At 37.1% G+C, this 25,480-nt stretch overlaps 2 protein-coding genes across 2 annotated transcripts in view; one reads left to right on the forward strand and one right to left on the reverse strand.

Annotated features, from left to right (window-relative positions):
* The window catches only part of LOC104602121 (CLIP-associated protein-like), a 48,593-nt gene extending 39,876 nt beyond the window's left edge, over positions 1 to 8,717 (forward strand). The window contains exons 20-21 of the mRNA XM_010265696.3: positions 2,542 to 2,643; positions 8,195 to 8,717. Coding sequence (XP_010263998.1) covers positions 2,542 to 2,643; positions 8,195 to 8,359 — 267 coding nt within the window. The 3' untranslated portion in view covers positions 8,360 to 8,717. The remainder of the gene's footprint in view (positions 1 to 2,541; positions 2,644 to 8,194) is intronic.
* A 4,094-nt stretch (positions 8,718 to 12,811) lies between these two features.
* On the reverse strand, positions 12,812 to 23,153 carry LOC104602122 (TFIIB zinc-binding protein). The gene is made up of 6 exons (XM_010265697.3): positions 22,602 to 23,153; positions 22,131 to 22,278; positions 19,345 to 19,385; positions 13,442 to 13,525; positions 13,296 to 13,352; positions 12,812 to 13,173 (listed from the first exon to the last, which is right to left on the reverse strand). Exons 2-6 carry the CDS (start codon positions 22,246 to 22,248, stop codon positions 13,096 to 13,098), a joined length of 378 nt encoding a protein of 125 aa, XP_010263999.1. The 5' UTR covers positions 22,249 to 22,278; positions 22,602 to 23,153; the 3' UTR covers positions 12,812 to 13,095.
* Positions 23,154 to 25,480: the final 2,327 nt, after the last annotated feature.

The following is a 25,480-nucleotide window of genomic DNA, read 5'->3' on the forward strand; positions in this document are numbered from 1 at the left end:
TGTAAACATATTGACCACTAGCATGATCACTTAAGTAGTTAGATGAAAAAGGTGAGTCTCTTGAAATCATATCTTGGATTTCACAATTAACTTGGGAAGGCCAGTTATTGGTTTTAGATCCAAAGAAGGGAATTTTATCCTTTTACGAGACATGCTCCACCATTGTCTTCCCAAGTTAATTTTGAACATAGGCTTCAAAGTAAACAACCTGTATTCAATAGGGTGGGTGTTAACAAACATGCTGATCGAAGGTGATGGTTCAAGGTTTGGGGGAAGAAATGGATCTCCTTCAAGTATCAAAAGAGAATTTTAACTCCAAACAAAGGAAAAGAGGAAGATGATGAGTGGGAATGGGTTATCACTAGGTTTGTCTGGAATGTTGAGGTAGAAGGAAGATTCAGTGGAAAATAGAAGGGGAAATCTCTCATCAAACAGTGAGTGTGGACAGAGAGTTGAGGGGGAATCTATCCAAGAATTTGAATGTGGATAAACAAGATGGGGCAGTGTCTGAAGTATTGTTGCTGTCAACAGCGAACCCTGAAGATGTGGCTTCGATAGATGAAATGTTGAGAGTAGCTTTTATTGATGAGAGAACAAAGGAAATGAGCTCAGTTAAGGGCGAGTTATTGAGACTGAGGTATCAAGTATCAATGCCTCTGGGCATTTTGTGGACACCTCACCTGGAGACGTGCCTCCAGGGGTTGAACTGATTGTGAATAGCCATGAAACTAATGGTTTGGAAGGAGGATTAGAGATGATCGGTTAAGAAGATGTGACTGAGGTATGTGTTGGCAAACTAGGGGTTGATCTGGGGTGGAAAAGGGTTGTGATTGGAGAGGAAGTAACTAGCAATGATACTGGTGCAATGGAGAACCAAAAGAAGAAATCCAAGGGTGCAAGCAATGGAAATTTGGTTCACATCACTAAGGTTTTTCATTGTTTGAAGGATAGACTTCTGGGGTCAGGGCCTTGTAATAAATTTAAGAGGGTGTATAAGAAGGTTGTGGAGGGTAAAAACAGAACACAGAAAGATGCTGAGAAGAATATTCGTCATGATATGGTGGGGAGGAACATTGAGAAAAGTAAGATGGAAACAGACTCTGCTCAGCTAGTTGAAGAAAATGGTATGCATGCGAAAGTGGAGTGTAAAGATGGAGAGAAGGGCAATAAAGATCAAGAAGATGAAGATGAGGTGATGTTTGTTTGAGTTAGAGAGGTGGAGGGGAGAGTTGATTTGGAGAAAATTGTTGAAACAGAGGTCCAGGTAAGTGAACCGTTGAGGATTTTCTTTTTGGAAGGGGAAGAGTTGGCAAGAAAAAAATTCATGGTATTGGAAAAGAAATATCCTATGAACCGATTAATTTAGAGCAGAGTGGTATTTTAGCTAATCTTGGGTTGTAGTGAGTTTGGGTATGAATTGATTTTGTGGGTGATTGTGAGGGTTATGCAGGGAGACCTTCTATTTTGTTGAGGGTCTGGGTACGGATTGAAATTGTATCTCAGAAGTGTTTGGGGGGGGGGGGGGTTGAGCTTTCTTTCTTTGGGTGATAGCTAGTCACCTCTTCTTGTTATTTTTCTATTTTATCATCAGCTATACAAAGAACTAAAGTCAAAAAAAAAAATCTTGGTTGCAAACCCCTTTAAGCTCCTTTTGGATTTCAGGCGAGGAACATATGGAACCTTTCAAGTTTTTCAACCTTTTCAAACTATTTTACATCAAAATGAGCATAAAAGAATGAATTTTATAGGTTGTAAAACAAACCAACACATGTGGAGTAATTTTAACCAAATCTACATAAAAGAATGAATGTTATAGTATTCCTTTTCTACCAACTTGCTATTAAGTATTAACACTTTTTGACAATTAGATTTTTTGTGATGTTCTCTTTGGAATATACTTTTGTAATGTTTTGATGATAACTAGAGCAGATTGCCCAGTTGAACCAGAACCAGACCGCTTTTCAGTTCATAGCTGGGAAAACTGGGATTTTGAGGTTGAACTACCAGTTAAACCAGAAAATGGAATCCGACCCCTTTCCAGTTTGATATCTAGTCCAGTTTTCACTTTTCAGTACATTGTTTTCTTGATTCAAGAAGGTGACCTGGATAAGATATTATGGCTAGAAAGTCCTTTGCCACTGCTACCTGTACAGTTTTCTCCTGGCTTTAACTTCAAATCCATTTTCATCGAGGATGCTAGAGATTAGTATCTATTTTTAATTTCTCTTTACTTATTAACATTTCTGGTTTGATCTACTTATTTCCTTCTTGTCTTTCCCCAAAGTATATATGGGCCCTGAGGAATTTGTAGGGCAATTTTGTTTGTTATTTCTTAACTACAAAGCAGATATGAGAAAGGCACTTACTTTTTTTCCTTTTCTTATTCTAGTGTTTTATTTTGTCAATCATCTTTTGTAATAGCCTAAACAAAGACTAGAAGAAATTGGAGCCCCTTCTCTCATTGAAGTTCCATTTTAGATCTGTAATTGTTTTGCTGTTTTTAGTATTAATGACAGTGGGAAATTTCTGTTTATACTTCAGCTTGTGGGGAGACTTTCACAAGAAGAACTAATGGGTCAGTTGCCTTCATTCCTGCCTGCTCTTTTTGATGCTTTTGGGAACCAGAGCGCAGATGTTCGTAAGGTAAGAAAATTACCCTTGATCTTTGATGGTTTTTTTCTATGGTTTGGAAATGTATGGTTTAAACCACCTACCTTCATTTTTTTTATGTACCAAAATGCCTTCACTGGTCATGGTACAGGCATACAACTTGTTAAAGTTTGGGGTGGAAGGTTCATTACAAGGTTCTGTATGGATTTGGTATGGACAAGGGAAGTAAATATGTGGAAAGTCGATAGTGCCCCATAGCTGGACAGTTTGGAATGGCAATAGGATTCCTCTACATGACAGAAATAGGCAGGGTTGCCTAGGGAGCTTCCCTAATTGATCTAATTAAGAAACATTTTCCTTGTTGCAGAGATTAGTTTTAACAAGCAGTATGAGTGTATGGCTTGTGTAACTTGGGGGAGGTTTCAGTACAGGTGCTGTATAGGCTGAGTTTCCAGCACAGGATTCCTCCACATTACAAGAATAGGTAGGCTTGTTGAGGGAGCTTTCCCAATTGATCTGGTTAGGAAACTTTTTTCCTTGTTAGGTTTGAAGGTTAGTTTTCACAAGACATATGAGCAAAAGGCTTGTGTAACTCAGGGATGAATTGGGATTTGCTCCTCACACCGACCTCACATCACATCCCACCGTGTATTAGGAACATCTCCCCATGAATAATAAATACAAGTATGGGAGATGTTCTCAATGTGCAGCTGGGACATGCTGTGAGGAGCAGATCCAGACTCCTCGGGTGTTTAAATACAAAGTGATATGAGGCTGATCTGGACCAGGGGAACGAACATACTCAATTCCACGGAATCTTTTTTCTGGTACAGTTTGGATAAGCCAGTTGATTCCTCCATATGGTAGAAATAGGTGGGATTGTCTAGGGCTATGATACTTGGATACCTGCACACTAGATACTTCTGGATAGTTCTAGGTGTAATTTATAGCATTAACACTCCTAAAATATGTAACATGGTATGTTTTAACAAATTATACTATAAAATTATCTGCAGATGCTAAAAATTTAATGAAATTTGCCATGACGTATATTTTGATAATGCTATTAAATTTAACTTCAAAAATTAGATAATGGGAAATGGAGAATTGTATTCCTGTTTCTTGTATCCGTATGCCTATCCATATCTGGGCATCATAGGTCTAGGGACCTTCCTTAATTGACAAGATTAAGAAACATTTTCCTTGTTAGTTGTGAAAATTAGTTTTCATCTTCCATTTTTACTTGTAAATACATGTTGGCCAGTTAAATGGGCTTTCTGCTTGACCTTCCAAAACATTGACTATCCTACAAAATAATAAAATAAAAGCTAGACTGGCCTACAGAGTTAGTGTTGGTGACTTAGGTATGTGGTACACTTGCCAAGTACCCAGGCGCACACAGGTCTGGCACAAGGGTTTAAATGGCTAAAAGCGTAGTTGAGGCGTAATGGCCCAAAAAATGTGAGGCACAAGCGGCAAGTCTCAAAAACTAACAAAAAAAATAATTGAAACTTATGAATGACAAAAATAACATATAATATACCAAGTCACTGATCAAAGAAACATATAATATACCAAGTCATTAATCAATTAACAATTATAAGCATTTTACATTTTAGGTATCAAAATGCAACAAGTTCTAGCTTTTGTGCCTTCAACAAAATAATAACTAATCAGTTAACAATTGTAAACATTTTACATCTCAGATTTATTCAAATGATTACTTGGCCTTGTTTTATTTGGCCCATAATTACTGAAGTGTGTGTGTGTGTTAAATCGCCAAATAATCATTGGTTCTTGAGGCTTATGCTTTTTCACACCTCACACTCACGCCTTGAGGCTTGAGCCATATGCCTTATTCTGACAAGGGTTAAGCCTTTTAAATCAATGGTCTAGCAAATTAACCTGTCCAAGTATGCCAAAGAGATGCATGGTTGTATAAATTATGTAAATTATTTGAAACTATAATAAAACTAACAAGTTTATTGAAAATTTAAAAATCAAGTTTTGGCATTTTACTAGATATTTCCTTGTCAAGGATTTGCCAACTTCTAAAAATGTTTGTTTTTGTTAAAGCTTAGGACATGCTTTTTAACTTGTTAGATGAACTATCATGCCATCTGCATAATGTTGACATGGCCAGGCTAGTGGTTTTGCATGAAGGGCCTGAACCTTTTGAGGTAACTCTTTTTTAATGTTTTATGGAGTTGCGACGTGTTTTTGTTAGATACTTAGATATAAAAAGATAGGTTGGAGCTCTGAGGTGTATCCAAAGTATTTAGAACGTTATTTGCCCCCACTCAGTATACTGAGTTTGCTGTTGGGTTATAGGTAAATTCGTTTCTAGGCAGTGAATTAAAAGACATGCCTAAGGCGCGCATAAGCGCACGGTCGAGGTGCATTTCAAGGCTTACGCCTTGGTCCATTTGAAAAGGTGTGTGCTTCATGTGCATGAGCCTTGCACCTTAGCTTAGGCATGCCCCCACTCAGTATACTGAATTTGCTGTTGGGTTATAGGAAAATTTGTTTCTAGGCAGTGATTCGAAAGACATGCCTAAGGTGTGCTGTGTGCATAAGCGCACAGTCAAGGTGCATTTCAAGGCTTATGCCTTGCCTCCATGCACAGCCCATTTGAAAAGGTGTGTGCTCCGTGTGCGTGAGCCTTGCACCTTAGCTTAGGCATGCCCCCACTCAGTATACTGAGTTTGCTGTTGGGTTATAGGTAAATTCATTTCTTGGCAGTGATTTAAAAGACATGTCTAAGGTGTGCATAGCCACACAGACGAGGTGCATTTCAAGGCTTATGCCTTGCCCAGGTCCATGTGCAGCCCCTTTGAAAAGGTGTGTGCTTCATGTGCGTGAACCTTGTGCTTTAGCTTAGGCATGCACCTTATTTAAATTTTGCACTTTATGAACCATGGTGGCTGGGCTCTGCCCCCGGACCCAAACCAAGCCCCTTGGGGTAAACTAAAACAAGTCCATGTTTTAAGAGCCCCCTTTTCCTAATGTTGTTCATTCATTCTTCTTACTACAAGGCATTTTTTAAAAGATTAGGAACTATAATTAAAATTATAAAGTCATTTTTTGTTTAGATTAAGAATTTAAGACTCTAGGATGGACTTTTTTGGGCTTGACTCAAGGGGCTTGGTACAAAGGCATCTCATGGAATTAGGAATGCAGAACATTTAATATTACATTACCTATTTGAATTAAAGTGATCGGGAAATAAATAGAGAGACTGAAAGCATAACATGCTTGAATGCTTGAGTGCTTAAATAAAGAGATTGAAAGTTTGTCTTTTTAAAACATTCAGTTTAAAATTAAAGTCAAGTCTTCTTATTTAATTAATATTGTTTTTAATATTTTTATTTTTTCATATTTCTGTTTTTTTTTTGAAATTTTTAAAAATTGTGTGCCTTGCTTCAAAAAGGTGTGTGTCTTGCCTTGTGCCTTGCACTTTAAAAAACTGATTCCATTATACAGAGGAACCTTTGCTGAGAAACTGCAACTAGCAAGGAATCCTTGTCAACCTTACCTTCTATGAGACCGTAACAATTTGGATTGAGAGAGACAAGTGCAAAAGAATTTTCAGTGTGTGAAAATTGAAAAACACCATGTGTGCAAAATAAGTAACTATACAATAATGGAACTTATAAAATTTCATGAGGGATGAATACTAATGAAATGCAATTCAACTAAAACAAGATAACTGCTGTGGACACTAAAAAGCAAGCAACATAAATGATCATAGAAAGCAATTTATTAACCTACAAAAAATACTAATTATGAATCAAACTGATGTAATTAGAAACGCAAGTGGTCATGATAAATGCCTAAAGCAAAAATGCTTACAAACCAAAAAATCAAAGAATTTTCATACTATAATGATCACTAGGATGCAGGACAAAGATGATTCTTCATCATCTAAGTCATGTCCCAACCGTATGGGGGCAGTTACATGAACCCAATTCCACCACCCTGTTCTTTTCAGTGCCATATCCATTGTTAAGTTATGCACCCTTAAATCATTTCTCACTACTTCAACCCATGTACCTTTTGGGTTGCCCCCAGTTCTTTTAGCCCCTTCAACTTATAGCAGATTATTTCTTCTTACTGGTTTTGTAGATATTCTTCTCTACAGGTGGCCCAACAATCTTAGTATATTTTCCCTCATTTCATTACCTATTGTAGATATTAAAATTTCTCCTAGTTTTCCAATTCATCCATCTAGGCATTCACATTTCTGCCACTTGTGTTTTCAAAATAATGTATCTTGACTGTCCAATACTCTATTCCATACATCATTGTTGGCTTTAAACTGTGTTATAAAATTTTCCTTTTAGCTTAAGAGGTATTCTCCTATCACATAAGATTGCAGATGCACCTCTCCATTTTGCCCATTTGTTCTCTAGTTCAGTAGGTAACATCCTCCTCGATCTCATTTGTTATGGACTATTGAACTAAGGTAATAGAAAGTGTCACATTGAATTATCCCGTGGTCTCCAATCCCGAGTGTACCCTGATTTTGCTCTTATTATTTTTAAATCTACTTTGCACATTATTCTGTTTTGGTCCTACTTATATGAAAACCTCTTGTTTCTAAGGTATTTGTCCATAATCTAATTTTGCATTTAGTACTACTTTAGCTTCATCAATTAATACTATGCCATCAGCAAAGAATAAGCGCTATGAGATCTCTTGAATATCTAGTCAACTTATCCATACCTAGTGCAAGTAAGTAAGGGCCGAGTATCGAGCCTTTGTGAAGTCTAATCATAACTAGAAATTCTAATGTTTCTGCCATAGATCTTATTATCACATGGTCTCCAACCTTGAATGTACCCTAATTTCTACTCTTGTTATTATTAAACTTGTAATGCATATTTTTCTGTTTTGGTCTACTTATTTAAAGACTTGTTGTTTCTAAGGTATTTGTCTATGATTTAATTTTTCATTTAGTCCTACTTTATCTTCATCAATTAATACAATGCCATCAGCAAAAAACAAGCACCGTGGTACCTCTTGAATATGTCTAATCAATAACATTAGTTTTCATCAAGGACTAAGTTGAGCGTTGGCGAAGTCTAATCATAACTAGAAATCCGAACGTTTCTCCCATAGATGTTATATCTTTTGTCATTGCTCAATTCAACTCAATTAAGCCTTGTCCCAATTTTATAGGATCAATCACATCACTTAATTGTGTGGCCTTAAATCATTTCTCACAACTTATTCCCTTTCTGGTTTGGCCTAGCACTTGTAGACCCGTCAACTTATAAAAGACCACTTTTCAGGTGCTTAAATGATCTGCACATGACGAAATCATCTTAGTCTTCTTCATTTCATGTTGTATTGGAGCCTACTCCCAGGTGTTATCTTAGTTTATTTCAATATAAGCATGTATGTGAAATTAGTGCCATGTTTCTGTACTTGAAATATGAACGCAGAGTGGAATTGTTCTTGTTGTTCATGTTGAAATTTACTTTGTATAGTCCATGTGTGACTAGTACATGATTTCCTGATTCCTTATCATCTGATATGTTTCTGATGATGGTTCTCTTTTGTTGTGGTTGGCGTGGCACAGACTGTTGTTTTCTGTTTGGTAGATATCTACATTATGCTTGGGAAAGCATTCTTACCATATCTAGAAGGGCTCAACAGTACACAGTTGCGGTTGGTGACTATTTACGCTAACCGGATTTCACAGGCCAGAACAGGGACCACAATAGATGCTAACAACCATGGTTAGACGACTTGTTGTGGATGGGCATTATAGTTTTGGGGCGTTGGTATTGGTTATTCTTTATCTGTGTATTTTTGTATATTGTGTGAAATATTAGTCATCTTTACAAGGGATTCATGGGATCTGGGTGTGCTTTTTTCCATTGTGGGGTGAGATTGCTTGTGGGGAGAGACAAATTTGTTGTGAAGTTGTACTTGTTGTATGCCCATTTATTGAGTGAGGTGGTTGGGGGGGTTACGTTGGGTTTTGGTAAATAAAGTGTATTGAGAATCAATCAACGTGGTTGAACCTGTATCCCCATTGTGACGAGAAATGATATTATTGGGGCCTTAAGTTAAAACCAAGCTGGCTTGTTCACAAGAAAGAGATTCAGATTGCCATTCAGTGGACGGGAATTTTAGTTTTGCCAATCACCCAAATTAGAAAAAAAAATGAAGGAAAAAAAGGATAAAATATCCAAGTTCCTCATTTACATCAAGTTATCGGATATGAATATAAAAAGTTTTGTTTCACTCGGTAACCGTTAACCAAAATCTACCCAAAACTATTAATGATTTAGGGCAAAATTCAGCTATACAGGATGGAATTATCTAGATTCAAACTTCAACAAGACCCAGACAGTAGTGTAGTCTCCACTAACTAAGCTGGCTGATCTTATAAGTCTGGTTAGGCTTCAGTCACTGCTGTCTTCTTGTTATGTGACTTCAGCCCACTGCTCTTTGCACATGAGTCTCCAGTAAGTAGGCAAAGCTTATATGAGACCGGAGACTTTAGCTGCTTCAGTGAAGCTACCAAAATAAACTTCAGAGGAAAGTTGCACGAGTCTTTTCTCTCTCTCTCTCTCTCTCTCTCTCTCTCTATATATATATATATATACACATGAATCCCTTTTCTTTCTCCCAAAACTTACTCTAGGCCGGCCACCTTAGAATAACTGAAATAATTCAAAGAAAGCAGGGGAGGACTTAACCGGCTTTGCCTGAAACCCAGATACAAGATATCCCTTGCTCTCTCTGACCCCTTCCAACACACACACACAAAATAAATAAATAAATAATCAATGCAAAGAGTGGGAAGAAGATTTAAGTAGTCCTCACATATAAGAGTGGACAGACCCATAGGGAGAATGGACGCAGGCTCAAAAATCATGAAAGATCCCTCATCAGTGCCTTCTTTCGTTAAGAAGTCAGCACAGCAATTCCCTTCCTGCAAAGTGTGAGAGAAAGAAATATCCATAGAGTTAAGAAGAAGGTGTATATTTTTTTAACCGTGTGAGACACCAACCAGGGGTAAGGAGTCAAACTTTTCATAACACTGATGATAAATGTGTTGTCACTTTCAAGTTTCAACCTCGACGTGAAGAAAGCCATAGTCAAAACAGTTTTGAATATCATTTAGTAGTAGGGGTGAAAAATTGGTTTATTCTGTAAAAAACCGAACCCAATAAATCGAATATTTTTGGTTCAGTTAAAACTGAATTTCTTTAATAAATTATATAAATAATAACGTCCAGTTAATTCAGTTTTTACAGTAAATCGAATTTCCTAACCTACAAACTGAAACCAAAACCAAAATTTTTGGTTCAGTTAAAACTGAATTTCTTTAATAAATTATATAAATAATAACGTCCAGTTGATTCAGTTTTTACAGTAAATCGAATTTCCTAACCTACAAACTGAAACCAAAACCAAAATTTTTGGTTTTAACCAGGCTTTGCTCACCCCTATCTAGTAGGGCTAGGAATTCAGCTTTAGTTAAAGTAGCAAAACCATAACTGTAAAACACCAAACAAAAAAAACCCATGGCGTTTCTAACCATCCCACCTCCACAAGTCTCACCCGGGTTACCTCAACTAGATAGGAAACATCCAAGAAATCCTTCTAACTCATCTTCTCCTTGGAGTTTTGAGGGGGATTGAGAACCTCAAGGGCAAGAGAATTCAGCTTATTCACAGATAATTCAGCTTTATATTTAGTGTTATTAATGCATTTACTAGTGTATTCAAGCATTTTTATATCTTTTGTCTATATCCATGCATTTCCAAAATGTATCCCTATCTGTATTCATCTCCATATCTGAGTTGCCCAATTCAAACCATTCTCCAATGCATGCTTTCTCGTGTCTGTTTGTTTGCTCTGAATTTTGGCATCTGAAAGTGCAATAATTAAATTAAGAGGTATATTAGTATTAGTGAACTTTTCTTTCCTCTAAACTCTGAATGCAAAGAATGTTGTTTTGAATTCTGAAAATTATCAAATATCCATTTTGTATATTGCACTTTAAGAGATAAGAGATAAGAGTAAACGAACAACCATTTTTCTCTTGAAGTTAAAAAATTCCTCTTAAGAAATGAGAGTTAAGAGGAAACGAACAAACCCTAAGTGATTGCTCTTAAACTCAACCTGTATATTCACACTTGATTGGCACTTAATAGCAGCAAAAATAGATCAATTTGACCAGACCCACTTTACAGAAATCATTGGTTGAGATTCTTTTGCTGGAGTTCTGAGGCTTATTAAATCATTGGCCAATGGGTCATATAGATGCAAAAAGCCCAAGCTTTTGCTGAATGAATATGGCCTGTTTAAACTAGGGGTGCAATTTAATCAAGCTTTAATTAAACAATTCAAGCACTAGTTTTTTATTAGGCTTGTTCGAATTCGGTGTTATTCAAACTCAAATTTCAAGGTAAATTCAACTAGTTATTTGAACTTGAATTTGATCAACAAAATATCAGCTTAAAAGCTTACGAGCCTATTTCAGTTATATATACCAGCAAATGTGTCCGTGTAATAATTTTTTATTCTATTAGTAATTTGTTTCCAAATTTTTCTCCAATTCTTTTTGTGTTTTTGTGTATAAAAATAAAGGAAAATTGCAGATTCGTATAATCGTATCCTGTACTTTGGGCCTAGTTTCACTTTGGTCCTTGAACTTAAAAACATGTCAATCCAATACCTAAACTTCAAAAACATATTAGTTTAATCTTTGTCGTTAGCAGCCCATCAGTTATTGATGACATGTACGACCAAAATTACCCTTTGACATAGTTCATCATCTTCTTCCTCAAGAATCAAATCATTTTCTGGTTTATTTTTGTTTTAGTTTGACTTTGCCTTTCTTGTTTGTAAAGATTGAACTGGCAAGTTTCAAAGTATCGATACATATTGGCCCGTATCGACTGATACGTATCGTTCTGACACCCCTCCGATATGCCCCTACAGTGGGTGTATCGGGGGTCTGACTGGTCTAGGGGATGGAGGAGACCTAAACCACCCCCCCTGAACCGGTTGCAAAATATATATAATATATATAACATAAAAAAAGGGTACTATATCGATATTTTGAACCTTGAGTGGAGGCAATAGGAATTTCTTAAGGATGAGTAAGAAATGATGCAAAACCATATGATCCCCATTTTGTATAGAAGATTTAGGGTACAATGAAAGGAGTTCGGAACTTTCAATCTGATGACCACAACACATTACTGGCCACATTCACCCAGCCACACATGTGGAACATCAGTTCAAGATGCAAAATTTGCACTGCTAATGAGAGCAATGTGGCAAAAAGCACAAGTTCTGCACTAAGTACAGGTGCAAATCATAGTCACAAACAAATGGATGTAAGACAAAACAGGGAGTAAAAGGTGTATCTGATCAAACATGAATGATATTTCAGCAGCAACAAATTTCTTATCCTAACCCTTGCAAGGAACCATGTTATGAGCTTTCTCACCATGACAAGGTTCAAAATATCGATACACCGGTATGAGGGTATTGAGCGAATTGATACACTTTTTTATATATATATTTTTTTTGTAACCCGTTTAGGGGGGGCCGGTTTAGGTCTCCTCCATCCCCTAGACCAGTCAAACCCCCGATACACCCATTGTAGGGGCGTATCGAAGGGGTGCCGATACATATCAGCCGATATAGACCAATATGTGTCGATACTTTGATCCTTGCACCAGGGTTGCATGTTCCCCAGTGACTTCATGGGCACAACTAAATGTCACTCTGCTACTCTATAGAGACATCTAAGATTTTTCAACTAATATGCATGTAAGAGAGAAAACTACTGATTTTAATTAGAAAATGAACAATAGCTTGTATGAAAGAAATAAAGGCTTTTAGATCAAATTCAACAAGCATTTTTCGGCCAGTTACATTAAGACCATGAATAGTTTGAATTAATTCTATAAAAAAAAAAGAGTAGTTTGAACCTTTGAATTAATAACCTGGTTGATGAAATTTTCTTCCTAATCCCTACATAATTAAATTAATAGTTGTATTTAATAATCAAAATTCTGGTTTGCTATATGGAGAAACTAATATGAGAACATGGAAATATTTTCTTTGCATCAATATGTGGTAGCATTTTACAATATTACAAACCAAAACTAATGGTAACAAATTTAGTTCTTTCCAACCTAAAATGTATGGCAACATAGTCATAGAAACCAACAAATAGAAGGAAATTTTCATTCAAAAAGACCATAAAAAAGAAAAAACAAACTATCAGCCGAAAAAGCAATTCAAAAAACTATGAAATATTAATGAAAATATAGATTGTATTAGATAAAGCTTGACACCTTAACAAACCCATCAACAAGGTACAAAATTTTTCTCTTTCTATATTCACCTTCAAGAAAAAAACAACACCCGATACGATACAATAGCCATGTATATGATCTCAGTCACCACTAAAGCCAAAGCATACTCTTAAGCCATGACAAAGTCTCATGTATTGATTGAGAACTTGTGTCTACATTTTGGACATTCGTAGAAAACTGTCTGCCCTTCATCTGCTGACCGTAGCTGCGACAAGAAACAGATAAGGGGTAGGGAGATTAGAATTTGATATGCATGAAGACAAGGAAAAAACGATGTCTAGCACAAAGAAACAAGAATCGAGAAAAGGATCCATATGGGCCTTTTACCTGTTTGGTGTAATATTCAAGCTGGGGGTGCCGACAACGAGGACAAGATTCATTTACCTGTCACACACAAGAGAATATGAGAACAACTAGCATTCTACACAGTGGGCAACACCATGCCTGCCATTGTGTTAGTTATCTATACTTACAACTGCTCTTTGAACCTCTTCCTCATCATTATCATATCCGTCAAGCTTCACAAATGGTTCTATTCCTAACTCCCTTCTGATATCCTACAAAAAAAAAATAAAAATAAAGTTGCATGGGCATATAATCAACAATTAAAGGAAGACAGAGGAAATATAAGGATCATTTCCTATGCCTAACAAGATATTTGAACAAAACATTGAAGAAATCCATAGACAGGCAGCCAACCATCATTCATCAGGGGGAATGTGAAAGAGAACTAGATCTCAGTTACAAGAGAAGTGGAAATGCACACTGATTCTAAACCTTAAGAATAAAAGAATGGAAACAAAGGATGCTAGAGCTTTTTTTACACTAACTATCCTAGTACATTAAGTAACACTTCAATTTGCCTCTTAAAAAAAGTAACCCTTCAATTTAACTGATAACTTGGAAAGATATTTTATTGACAACTAGAGATTACTTATATTCATTTACTTTTGAGTTAGAAGGCCTGTAAGTAAGGGGGAGTGGGTAGAAGGCTTGGACTGGCCAGAAATAGGGTTTGATAATAGAAGATGGTTGGAAAGAAGGTTTGAGTTGGAAGAGATTAAGGGGGCTGTGTTCTCTATGGATAGAACAAAAGCTCCAGGTCCGGATGGCTTCACAATGGCTTTTTACCAAGACTGCTGGGATACGGTGAAAGGTGACCTTCTGTTGGTGTTTAAAGAATTTCATAGAAGAGTGGTTAACCCAGGTGTAAACTCCACCTTTTTAGCTTTGGTCCTAAAAAAGAATGATGCATTGCATCCAAAGGACTTCAGCAGTCTGGTTAATAGGTTGTATAAGATCCTTGCAAAGGTGTTGTCTTTGAGACTGAAGGAAGTATTGCTAGCTATCATTACACCAAATCAAGGAGCCTTCGTGAGTGGAAGACAAATTACAGATCAAATTCTAATTGCCAATGAGAGTGGAGAATTTCAGAAAGGATAGGAAGAAGGGAGTGGTATGTAAGTTGGATCTGGAAAAGGCTTATGACTTGGTGGATTGGGATTTTTTAAGGAATGTTATGACCAAATTTGGATTTAGGACTAGATGGTGCAAATGGATTATGGGGTGTGTTCAGAATTGTCATTATTCTGTACTAGTGAATGAAACAATGGTTGACTTCTTTCCAACCATTAGGGGTGTCAGACAAGGAGACCCCCAGTCTCCCTTCTTGTTCACACTGATTGCTGATGTCTTAGGGAGAGTAATTCACAGAGCATATTCTAGGGGTCTTATTAGAGATTGGAGAGTTGGAAGGGAGGAAATCCCCCTCACCCATCTACATTTTGCAAATGATACGATTCTGTTCTGTGAAGGGGGAAATATGGGGTATATAAGGAACATGAAATTGGTGATACAACTCTTTGAACAAATGTCAAACTCGAAGGTGAATTTTGAGAAAAGTTGTGTAGTGGGTGTGAATTTGGAGGGAGAAGTCAGGGAGAATGTAGAAGTGCTAGGATGTGAAGTCTCAGAGTGGCCTTTGAATTATCAGGGGTTACCAATGGATGACAATCCAAAGAGAGTTTTTGGAATCCAGTGGTGGAAAGATTTGAAAAGAGACTTGTCTTTTGGAAAAGGAATTACCTTTCTCTGGGAGGGAGGATGACACCGATTAAGGCTACACTTGCAAATTTACCTATTTATTTCCTTTCAGTGTTCAAAATCTCAGTTAAGGTTTCTAGCAGATTGGAAAAGATGATGAAAGACTTCCTTTGGGAACCGGGAGAAGAGAAGAGGGACCATAGAGTAAGCTAGGAGGTGGTGACCAGGAATAAAGACAGCGGTGGCTTGGGTCTCGAGAACACTAGAAAAAGGAATTTGACCCTTCTGGGGAAATGGCTGTGGAGATTCCCATTAGAGGAGGAGAAATTATGGGCCAAGATAGTGACAAGCATACATGGGCTGGAGTTGAATGGATGGGATGCGGGAATCCGAGCTAGGACCACAAGCGCTTCACCTTGGAAATCCATCCATGAGTTGTTACTAGTTTTTTCCCCTCTTATCAGGTATGATTTGAATTCAAGCAATTCCATAAAATTTTGGGAACATACATGGGTGGGGGATGCCCCCCTAATGGACCGGTTTCCTTCTTTGTATGCCCTATTTGACTTTAAAACTGAGTCAGTTTCCTCTTTTATCACCCCTTCCTCTTCCATCTCTGATTTTAGGTGGCATTTGGGCTTGCGAAGGGCTGTGAGAGACTCAAACCTTGACAATATTTTGAATCTCCTTCAACTTCTTGACAATATTTTCTTAGACCCTACTAAGGTGGACTCTAGAATCTGGACCCCCACCCACACTGGTTCTTTCTCCTGTGCTTCTTTCTTCAAAGTTTTAAACCAGTCCACTAGTCCTGTAGCCCTCTCTTTTCCTGTTAATGAGGTTTGGTGCAGATCATTTTCTCCTAGGGTTGGTAGTTTTTGCTGGGAAGCCTTTCTAGAAAGATTCAACACTAGTGATCTGCTCCAAAAGAAAAGACCCAATACTTGTTTGTCCCCTCACTAATGTGTTCTTTATAAAGCTGATGGGGAGACTAGTTATCATCTACTGGTGTCTTGCCAATTTGCGAAGTCTATTCGGGAGTGGGCTTTCTCCTTCTTTGGGTGCAGTTGGAACCCTCCATCAAATTTGCAAAATCTGTTTTCCCCTTCTTTTTTCAGGTGGTGTATGAAAAGGGGAAGGATTATGTGGAGAGGATTAAGGGTTGCAGTTTGCTGGTCCTTATGGGAAGAAAGAAACTCCAAGATATCCTCTGAAACAGAGAGAGGTGCTAGAGACCCGAGGGCTTTGATCCTTATAAGGGTCATACAGTGGATGAAATCCCTAGAGTTATTCACAAATTATATAGTGGATGACATGTTAAGGAAATGGGGTGAGATAATTGTTCCCAAACCAAAATAGTAATGAGTGTGTCTTGGACCCCCCCCCCCCCACCTGCAGGTTTCATAAAACTAAACTTTGATGGGAGTTGCAAAGGGAATCCTGGACAATCAGGGATTGGGGGTGTTTTCAGGGATGAGAATGGGGTTGTCTTAGCCATGTTTTTAGGCCGAATTGGAGTGGGTGACTCTCTCAGAGTCGAGATCCATGCAGTTATGGAAGGAATCCAGAAAGCTAGGGAGATGAATATCAACAAACTCATAATTGAAGGGGATTCGGAGGTGGTGGTAGGATGGTTGAATAAAGACAGCAGTGGTTTATGGCATTACAGTAATGTGAGGAGGAAATCTAGATGGCCGGTTCGAGGAATGGAAGTTAAAATCATTTGGGTAAAAAGATCAGCTAATTCTTTTGTTGATGGGTTAGCTAAACAAGGGGTGGAGAGGGAGTCGATGTTTTGGGCACAGCTGTAATTTTATTCTTCTTTTCCCTTTCTCTTTCTCTTTTTTCTCCTTTTTTCCTTTCTTGGGGCTCAAACTGTTTTTGAAAGATAAGAAAGTTTGTCTTCCTATTTGTAATTTTTAATGAAATTACATAGTGAATTGTTATTGATCAAAAAAAAAAAAAAAAAGAAGAGGCAAAGTATAATTGATCATTAGAGATTATTGATCATGACAAATTGCTTCAAATTTTTTTAGACAATTTTAAAACTTAGTGCAAATATGAAAATTTCCTTTTCTACTTTTGTTTATTAGTTTATGCAAATGATATTCAGCCTGTCGTATGTGTGAAAGAGAGAGAGGAAGGAGAGGAGAATAGAGAAGAGGAGAGAAATGAATACTCTCCAGGCAGCCGGATATAATTATATGTTTAGAATAAATGCAAATGACTAATCTGCTCCTAATAAAAATGGGACAGGTACAACTAAAGAGGGACAGATCTGTAACTCTAACATGAAAAATAGAACAAGAAATGACACTAATGCCCTTATTCACATACCTATTAACAGTTTACATGCACTAAAATAACCTAAAAATGTTAGGTTTGCTTCCCACAATAAGCCTCCATTCACCATTAAAAGAGTAAAGTCTTCCCTTGCCATCCAAAGGACTAATTTTAGGTTTAAGATAAACAATGTGACATTTAAAAAACTCCCAACTGAGGGTTGGATTGTTCAAAAACAACACAAAATACATCTTTTTATGCAGGACAAAGAATAAAATAGGCTGATGGGAAGCCTGCTGCCTTGACCAAGTTGAGTAATGAATAAATGGAAAGCATGGAGCAACAATATTGGGCAATGACTGAGTTGGTTGGATGAAGTAGAAGAGACTTTTCTCCTTTTCAAATTCTAGGAAAAAATGAGTGATCGCTTCAACTTCCTGTTTGTTTCCCTTTAACACTGTCTATTCTTAATAAACAATAACAATAACAATAATATTATACAAAAAAACCCTCCCCTATCCAGATTTGGCTAAAAAATCTGCTGTTTGGTTCAATTCCCTGGGAATCCATCTGCAAACACAATTCAGGAATTTTTTTATACAATATTTTATCTTCTTTCTTTTTTTATCAATAACAGTAATTTTATTAAAATATATAAGGAAATTAACGGGTTTTCCTATTATTACAAAAAATATATATAGATCATTGATAAAATCTGTTTCTATGTTAATCTCCTAGATGATCATGTCCTTGGTATGAGTCACATTTTGGCTTCTTTCTTTTGGATAAATGTGATATATAATAGATGACAGTATTGCTGCATAGACAAAAAGGTCATTACCCAATGTTGGTCCTAGCTATCTAGGACCCTCAGAAGGGTGGACTGGTTACAGACCTAACATTTGGCATTTTCTTGCACAAAATGACCTCTCTTAGCCTCAAAGCCATGTTTTCATGTTTGTTAGCCCAATTGGTAACATTAAACCAAACCATAGCCTCTAGACTTTTTTCATTGGTAACATTGGAAACTTTATAGTTTGTCAGGAAAGAGTAATATGTTATCAATGAAGAAAAAAGAATAGCATATACAATGGTTAGAAGACTTACTAGGTAGGCAGGCACTACCTAACCCCTTCTTTGTTCTTCAGTATTATTTTTTTTTCTCATATTCCATAATCCATTTCCCATTTACTGCATTTTGCTTTGATTTTCATATGATAATATGATATAGCCATTGTTTAGGAAATCAGACTAGACCGGCCGGTCAGACCAGTCGAACTGTGACCCAAGACCCTGGCCGGTTTGGTCACACCCCAAGAACTGGAATTCTTAAAAAACCAGTCAAAACCAGCTGACTGGCCAGTTTAACCTGAAAACCAATGAACGGGTCCCGGTTTCATGAAGCCACCCAGGTCACTAAATAATTGTAATTTCAAAATGCTTGTGACAGGACTTGAACCCATGACCTTTTATTTACATGTATTGCTTAATCATCATTAATTCATTTCTTTATTTGTGTTAGTTAATGATTCTTTATTGTATATAGTACTTTATTACACAAGTATTTTAAAGAAGATGTGAATTAAAAGGCTTGAAGCCTAGTCATTTCTTTAAAAATTAAGGAATTTTACAATTTGTCATCCATCCACCATATTTAAGTATGATAAAATTCGTAAAATATATTATGTAGCATTTATATGACCCATAATACATATATGCCACATCATCACCATTTGACCCTGGTTGAACCTCTGACCCATGAACCTCTCCCTTTTCCGGTTCTATGAAGTCCGATTCTCTAAACAATGGATATAACCATGATATAATGTAGATATGAAATAAAATTGTTGTGGAAAGAGAATTGCCTAAAATAAAACCTAAATTTTAACTTTAAGTCTAAATGCAGATTTAAGTTCTAATTAACACTTACAGGATACAGTTCTATAATGCATAATTCCAACTTTTCATAAAGTATTCAAGTTGTTCATGGTTAACAAGAGGTGCAAGCAAGAAAAGGAGATGTGCATCAGAATGCAAATTGAAAGCGTACCTCAGCAGTTACTGTGTAGCATGTTTCTTTTCCAGCCATCTCTGAAAAATGAAAGCTATTATCAGTACAAATAGGATCCAAAACAAGGGGAGTCATGTCATATGGATCCAGCATAGCTTAGGTAGAACCATATGCCTCTTACAATTTTGACCACAAACAGACAGACAGACAATGACTGTCATCTGTCTATCGAAAAAGAAAAAGACAATAACTGTCACCTTGCTTCCAATATAGCTTAGACAATTTGCCTCTACAATTTTGTCCACAGAGACGGGAGGGAGGTTAAATGACAGAAGAAAAAATGAAATTACTGAAATTACAATCCTAATTTCCAAAAAAGACAACCATATAGACTTTTAAAGCAGGCAGGCAGATAAAAGCAGAAGTATCAAAAGATGGTTATAATTAGAAAACAAATCAATACAACAATCCTCTTAGATAACTAGTTTAGTGTCACATTAAATTATATGCAGAGAGAGAGAGATGGAAACATTAAACAATGGATAATATAAAAATTATTACACATCAGTGTTTTAAAAGCGCAAGGCACAAAAAAGGCGCAGGGGTCAATTTGCAACTGAGGCACAAAAATTAAAAAAAAAATGCTAAAATTAAAAAAAAAATGTCAGAAAATAAAAAAAATGCAAAAAAATGAGCATAATATTAATAAAAATATAAACTTTAAATTTTAAAAATAAATGTTTTAAAAAACTTATTATCTAAAATTAAAATACATAAACATAACATGTAAAGAATATTCAAATGTGAATTTAAAAATAAAATCAAACATATAAAACATTTTCAAGCATGTAAAACCCACAATCTCTTTTTCTTTCCTCAATTGCATTACTTGAAGTAGCTAATTTGATGTAAAACATATTACCTTCCTGATTCTACAAGCCGCCTTTGTGCCACGCCCCTCGAGACCAGCCCAAACAAGTCCATGTTAGGGTCTTAAATTCTTAGTTCTCACATAAAAAATAACGATTTATAATGTTGCTCCGAGAACCCCCCCCCCCTCTATGTGGTAATGTTGTTCATTCATTCATCCTACTAAAACGTTTTCTTAAAAAGCAATTAAAATTATAAATCATTATTTTTTTTGTGTGGGAACTAAGAATTTAAGACCTTAACATGGACTTATTTGGGCTTGCCTCGAGCGGGGTGGCATGGGGGGTCTAGGGGTGGAACCCCCGGCCCAACTGTTAGGGTGAAAAAAAGCAAAAAGCGCAGAATTTTAAAAAGGCGCATACTTGGGCTGAGGCGCAAGGCGCCTACCCTAAAATGCACCTAGGTGCGCCTGAGGCATGCCTTTTAAATCATTGGTTCCTCCTACAAGTGTGGTGAATCTTTTTTAATCTAGCTTTTTTCCGTCAGTCAAAGAAAAGAGGAAGGGTAATGTGGAGAGTAACGAGGGCAACAATTGTTTGGGCAGTGTGGGGATAGAGAAATAATAGAATCTTTCAAGGGAAAGAAAAATCAGCACATGAAGTCATAGAAGGGATCACTATCAAGGTTATACATTGGCTGAAATCACTGGACCTGTTCAAGAACTTCTCTGTAGATGACTTAATTAGAGGGTGGAGCACAATAGCAGCTTCTTCCTGCCCCTCTTTATCTATCCAAGAGGACTGGTCGCCCCCGTTATCTGAGGCTGTTAAGCTAAACTTTGATGGCAGTTTTGTAGGTAATCCAGGCCCTTCTAGAATTGGGGGTGTCTTTAGAGGTGGGGAAGGAAAAGTCCTAGCCCTTTATTCTGGCCCGATAGGATTGGGGGACTCTCTTAGAGCAGAAGTTCCGGCACTCCTACAGGGGCTCAAGCTGGCTAAACAGTTGGGTTTTCAGCAGTTGGAAGTGGAGGGAGATTCGAATCTGATAATAGGTTGGATGCAAACAAACAGCTTAGGTGACTGGTCCCTTAAACAACCTATAAGGGAGATTATGCAACTAACAAGGGAGCTTGAAGTCAGGTTTAAATGGACTAGGAGACCAGCCAATGCAGTGGCTAATACTTTAGCAAAGCAAGGAGTTAGTAGGCAGAACCTTTTTGGGCCTGTTTGTAATTTGATGAGGGTTCACCTTGTTTTTGAAGGTGACAATTTGTACTAAGTTTCTTAAATAATTAATGAAAGTTGCTGTTTCCAATAAAAAAAAAGCTACGTATCAAAGAAATGGGAATGTCAAGCTAATAATTAACTTTCAATCTTTCACCTTAGTTTTTTTGTCAGCCTAAATTGATGTTTATGGTCCTTTCATAAATTTTGCAAAATGGCCTTTCAACTTCTTGCATCATTCTTAATGAACTTTTTGCTTTTATTATTGACAAAATTTATTACCTAGACCAATAATCATACTACCTACAAACATTTGGTTGACTTAAAATCTAGAAGTTTGTAGTACTAGAGTACTACATACACTCGACTACTCCAAACTCCAAAATATAACCTGCTGACTCAGAGCTATTTTCCAAATTGCATTCGCCAAGCTCCTAGAAGGGTAAAAGCTGACAATGAAAGTTTCTAATCCCTCATTCCCTTCCTCTTCATTTGCAATACTTGCAACAGAAACTGGGATTTACCAATGAAATACTAATAAAGTAAACTATAATGTTGGTAACACATAACTGGTTCTTATAGTATATATATATATATATATATATTCTTTTGGAAACAAGTTCACGCAATCAATCTGGTTGATAGGCACGGCAAGATACATGAAATATGAGCACACACCGCTATAGATAGAAACATGGCTGAAAAAAAAACGAAAAGAGCAAATGAATTTACCTTTCCCGCTCCTCTTGAATCCACATAATGGGCACTCTGCATACTTGCGGGAATTCAATGAGAGAAGCGTTCCGCACAAGTCGCAGAACAAGAAATCCCGTCCTTGAAAATACGCCATGGAACAACCACCACCTTCAGTTTAATATTTCTACACAATAAGAAAGGTCAGAGCAGAATATACTCTGCAAGTGCTAGTACGTAGGGATCCACGAGCCAGCACCCCAATCGGTTTGACCAAGGAATCCCTTACTTAATTACTAAAATAGAACATGGAATTAAAAAAAAAAATGCATAATCATCTGCAACCCCTAGGCTTCATAAATGAATTTGAAATGGCAACAGTCAAGTAAATACATCAACGTGAAAGCAGAAAATAGGAAAAAATGGTAAGGAAATAAGAATGTAACATAAAGAGACCACTGGAAGGTAAATCTATCAAAGCATGGGTGATTGGGGAGAGGGGTTTCATACCACAGTGTTGCCTTCAATCGGTAATCCGATGCTGCAATGAAAAGGCGGGACGACTAATGCAGTTCGTTGATGGCAGCTCAATTTGGTGGAGTTATCAATGGTGAAGGAGAACCGATGGTTTCTTCTTCATAGTGAATGGGATCAGACAGCAATGTTCGAGCAACAAAACAAGGGTGTCCGGTGACGTTTGGCGAGGTCCGGTGGGATGACGCAAGTGTCTGGTTTCTATTGCTCAACAGGGGTTAGCCGACGTCTCTGGTGTCTGAGACTCTCGAGGGCGGAAGCTTCCCCCAAAGGTGATGGTGATGCTCGACGGCTAACCGGACTGAAGGATACGATCGGGAGAGTTTCTGTCAACGGCGGGTGCTGTGGAAGCTTGGGTCTACTCGGGTTGCAGGAAAACAGAGGAGAGCAAGATGAACAGGTGAAGATGGTTGTGCCGCTGCTCGTTCAAAAGGAGGGGAGAGAGAGAGAGAGAAAGAGAAGTGGTGGTGGGCTAAGAGTTCGGCAGCCGCTCTGCTTCAGTGGTGTCGAACCGGGCGGGGAGTGGGGAAGACCATGAACGGTTTCCCCTCTCCACTCATAATGATACTGTGGTAGGGTTTAGGGTATTTTTGTCATTTCAATAATTAATAGTGTCTTTCAGTAATTTCAGTAGGATAATGATCAAACCGAAATTCATGTTAAGGTAAGATGTTTTTTAAATGGTGGAGATGAGTTCGGCTTCGATCCGTGCAAGCCCATCCTGACACGTGACACCGTTCGAATAGTCTCTGGCTCTCTGCCCTGCAATGGAGAGATATTCCCAAGCTCTAAAAGCTGTTTGAACTGACTTTGCACTGATCAAAACCCAACTCGGTGGAGATGTGTCTAGGGTGGTGCTTGAAGGCCTTATGGCAGGGCGGGTTCAGGGTGGAGCATTCATTTTTCATGGAAATCCGGGAATTTCGCGGAAAAATCTATTATGCGGAAAATATATGGTACGGGAAGAGTTTTGATCGATCAAAATCCAGCCATGAATTTTGATAAATAACATCTGATTGGTTATTACATTTATGATTCCAGTTGACTGGTCAGAAGTTTTTTAGATATTATATCTTTTTCATATTATAGTCAAACCCGAATTTCGAATTTTTCCGTTCCAATTCAATTATCTAAAATTAGGGATTTAGAGTATTTTAGGAATTGGATTATGATAATGTAGGAGTATAATAAAAATTAAATTATGGCATCTTAAGGGAGATTGGCTTATGCCCACACCGTTCCAATTGCCTTTTGCATCCTTGCATTGGAAATATCTCCCCATGAAATAAAACACATAAGTAGGGATATTCTCAAATGGGCTTTGCCCTAACCAAAACCGAACTCATCCTAGGGTTTAAAAACTTTATGGATAATTTAAAAGTATTTTATAAATTAATACTAAATCCATAAATATTTTACTAGTTTGTCATCGGGTTCGAAGTGGGTTCGGGGAATTATATGCAAACCACATCCCCACCCCTGCCCCCGTTTAAGATCAAGGAAAACCCACCCCATTTGGGTGGGGTAGGGCCCCTGTTTTATACGGAAATTCCCATCCCTACTTAAGGACTTAGGGTTTCAAGCACAAAATCACATAAAGGCTAAAGCTTGATTAATCTAATTGAGAAAACCCCAAAATTATGTCCATTTTCAATAAACTGAAAAATAGTATTTTTTTGCTCTATCTATAATATTTTTTATTTCTTAATTCTAGGGTTTTCCTTCTTTTGTTTTTCCTATTCATACAATTGGGTAGTTGGGTTAGGCGGTAGGTTATGATCCACAAGCATCAGCAGGTCAACATTGGTTGAGACCTGACATTGTTATCAAATGAACTAGATAATGAAGTAGAATCAAATCAAATGAACTAGAAAATGAAGTAAAACATCATTTCAAACATGACATTATTATCAAGTGAACTCGAAAATGAACCACTTGTTATTTTTCTTATGGATTACCAAAGAATTACTCAAAACCAATGCGTAAATGCTAACTGAAATAAAGCACCCTAAACTAGAATAATCCATTTATGTTCACCTTTTAATTGGGTCAATTAAACGGGGCAATAATACCTAGACAGGACTTTGTAGGTTGATAAAACTGAATATAAATTTACATGGAGCAGTAATGGGTATCCAAATCAAAACGCAAATAACAGTTTCGGGGCAAAGTATGGGCTCATCACATGAGTCGAGCCAAGCCAATCGGAACCTAAGGTACCAGGGATATGCAGAAGCCTTAATGGGTCATTTATCCAATGGAGCCCTTATTGGGCTAGGCTTTGATGATCCAACCGAAATCACATTAACCAGGAACACCCATTAACCTTCCTTCCAAAGTGCAACCAACATATTCCATTAGAACCCTTGAGGCGGTTAGCCCATCTAGATTGCTTATTTAGAAAAATCAAAATTGGTCAAATCCATAAGCATAACCAAAAATATTAACATATTTAGGTAAAAAAAAAGAAAACCATGAAAAAAATATATAAGTGGGAGCTCAGGCCAAACCAAACTGACTAAAAAAGAAACTAGAAAGGCACCGACAAACAACAAAAAAAAGGTTGTCATAGGGAGAAAAGCATCACGGAAAAAATGATGATGATGATGAAATAAATTAAGTAGAATAAGAAAACGAAACTTCAAAAAACTTCAAAATGCTAGTAACATCTTGGCAATGCACGATAGTAATTATGTAATCTATATCTATATTATATAATAGTGCGAATGCAGTGTGAAATTTTTTTGGACTAAAATTACCCTAAGACTCCGTTTGGTTTGTGGGAAGATTTGGGTGGGATGGGAAAGTGTAAAAATTTAACTTTCTAGTGTTTGGTTTTACATGGCAAAATAGAA

Source organism: Nelumbo nucifera, chromosome 3 (genome assembly GCF_055504915.1).
Source record: "Nelumbo nucifera cultivar China Antique chromosome 3, China Antique-T2T, whole genome shotgun sequence".
Lineage (NCBI taxonomy): Eukaryota > Viridiplantae > Streptophyta > Magnoliopsida > Proteales > Nelumbonaceae > Nelumbo > Nelumbo nucifera.

Excerpts from the sequence above, each read along its gene's own strand:
- LOC104602122 (XM_010265697.3), bottom strand. The coding sequence starts at position 22,248 with ATGGCGTATTTTCAAGGACGGGATTTCTTGTTCTGCGACTTGTGCGGA. Across the intron at positions 19,386-22,130 it reads ATTCAAGAGGAGCGGGAAAG|AGATGGCTGGAAAAGAAACA; the intron begins GTAAATTCATTT and ends TTCATTTTTCAG. Across the intron at positions 13,353-13,441 it reads AAGAGGTTCAAAGAGCAGTT|GTAAATGAATCTTGTCCTCG; the intron begins GTAAGTATAGAT and ends TGTGTGTGACAG.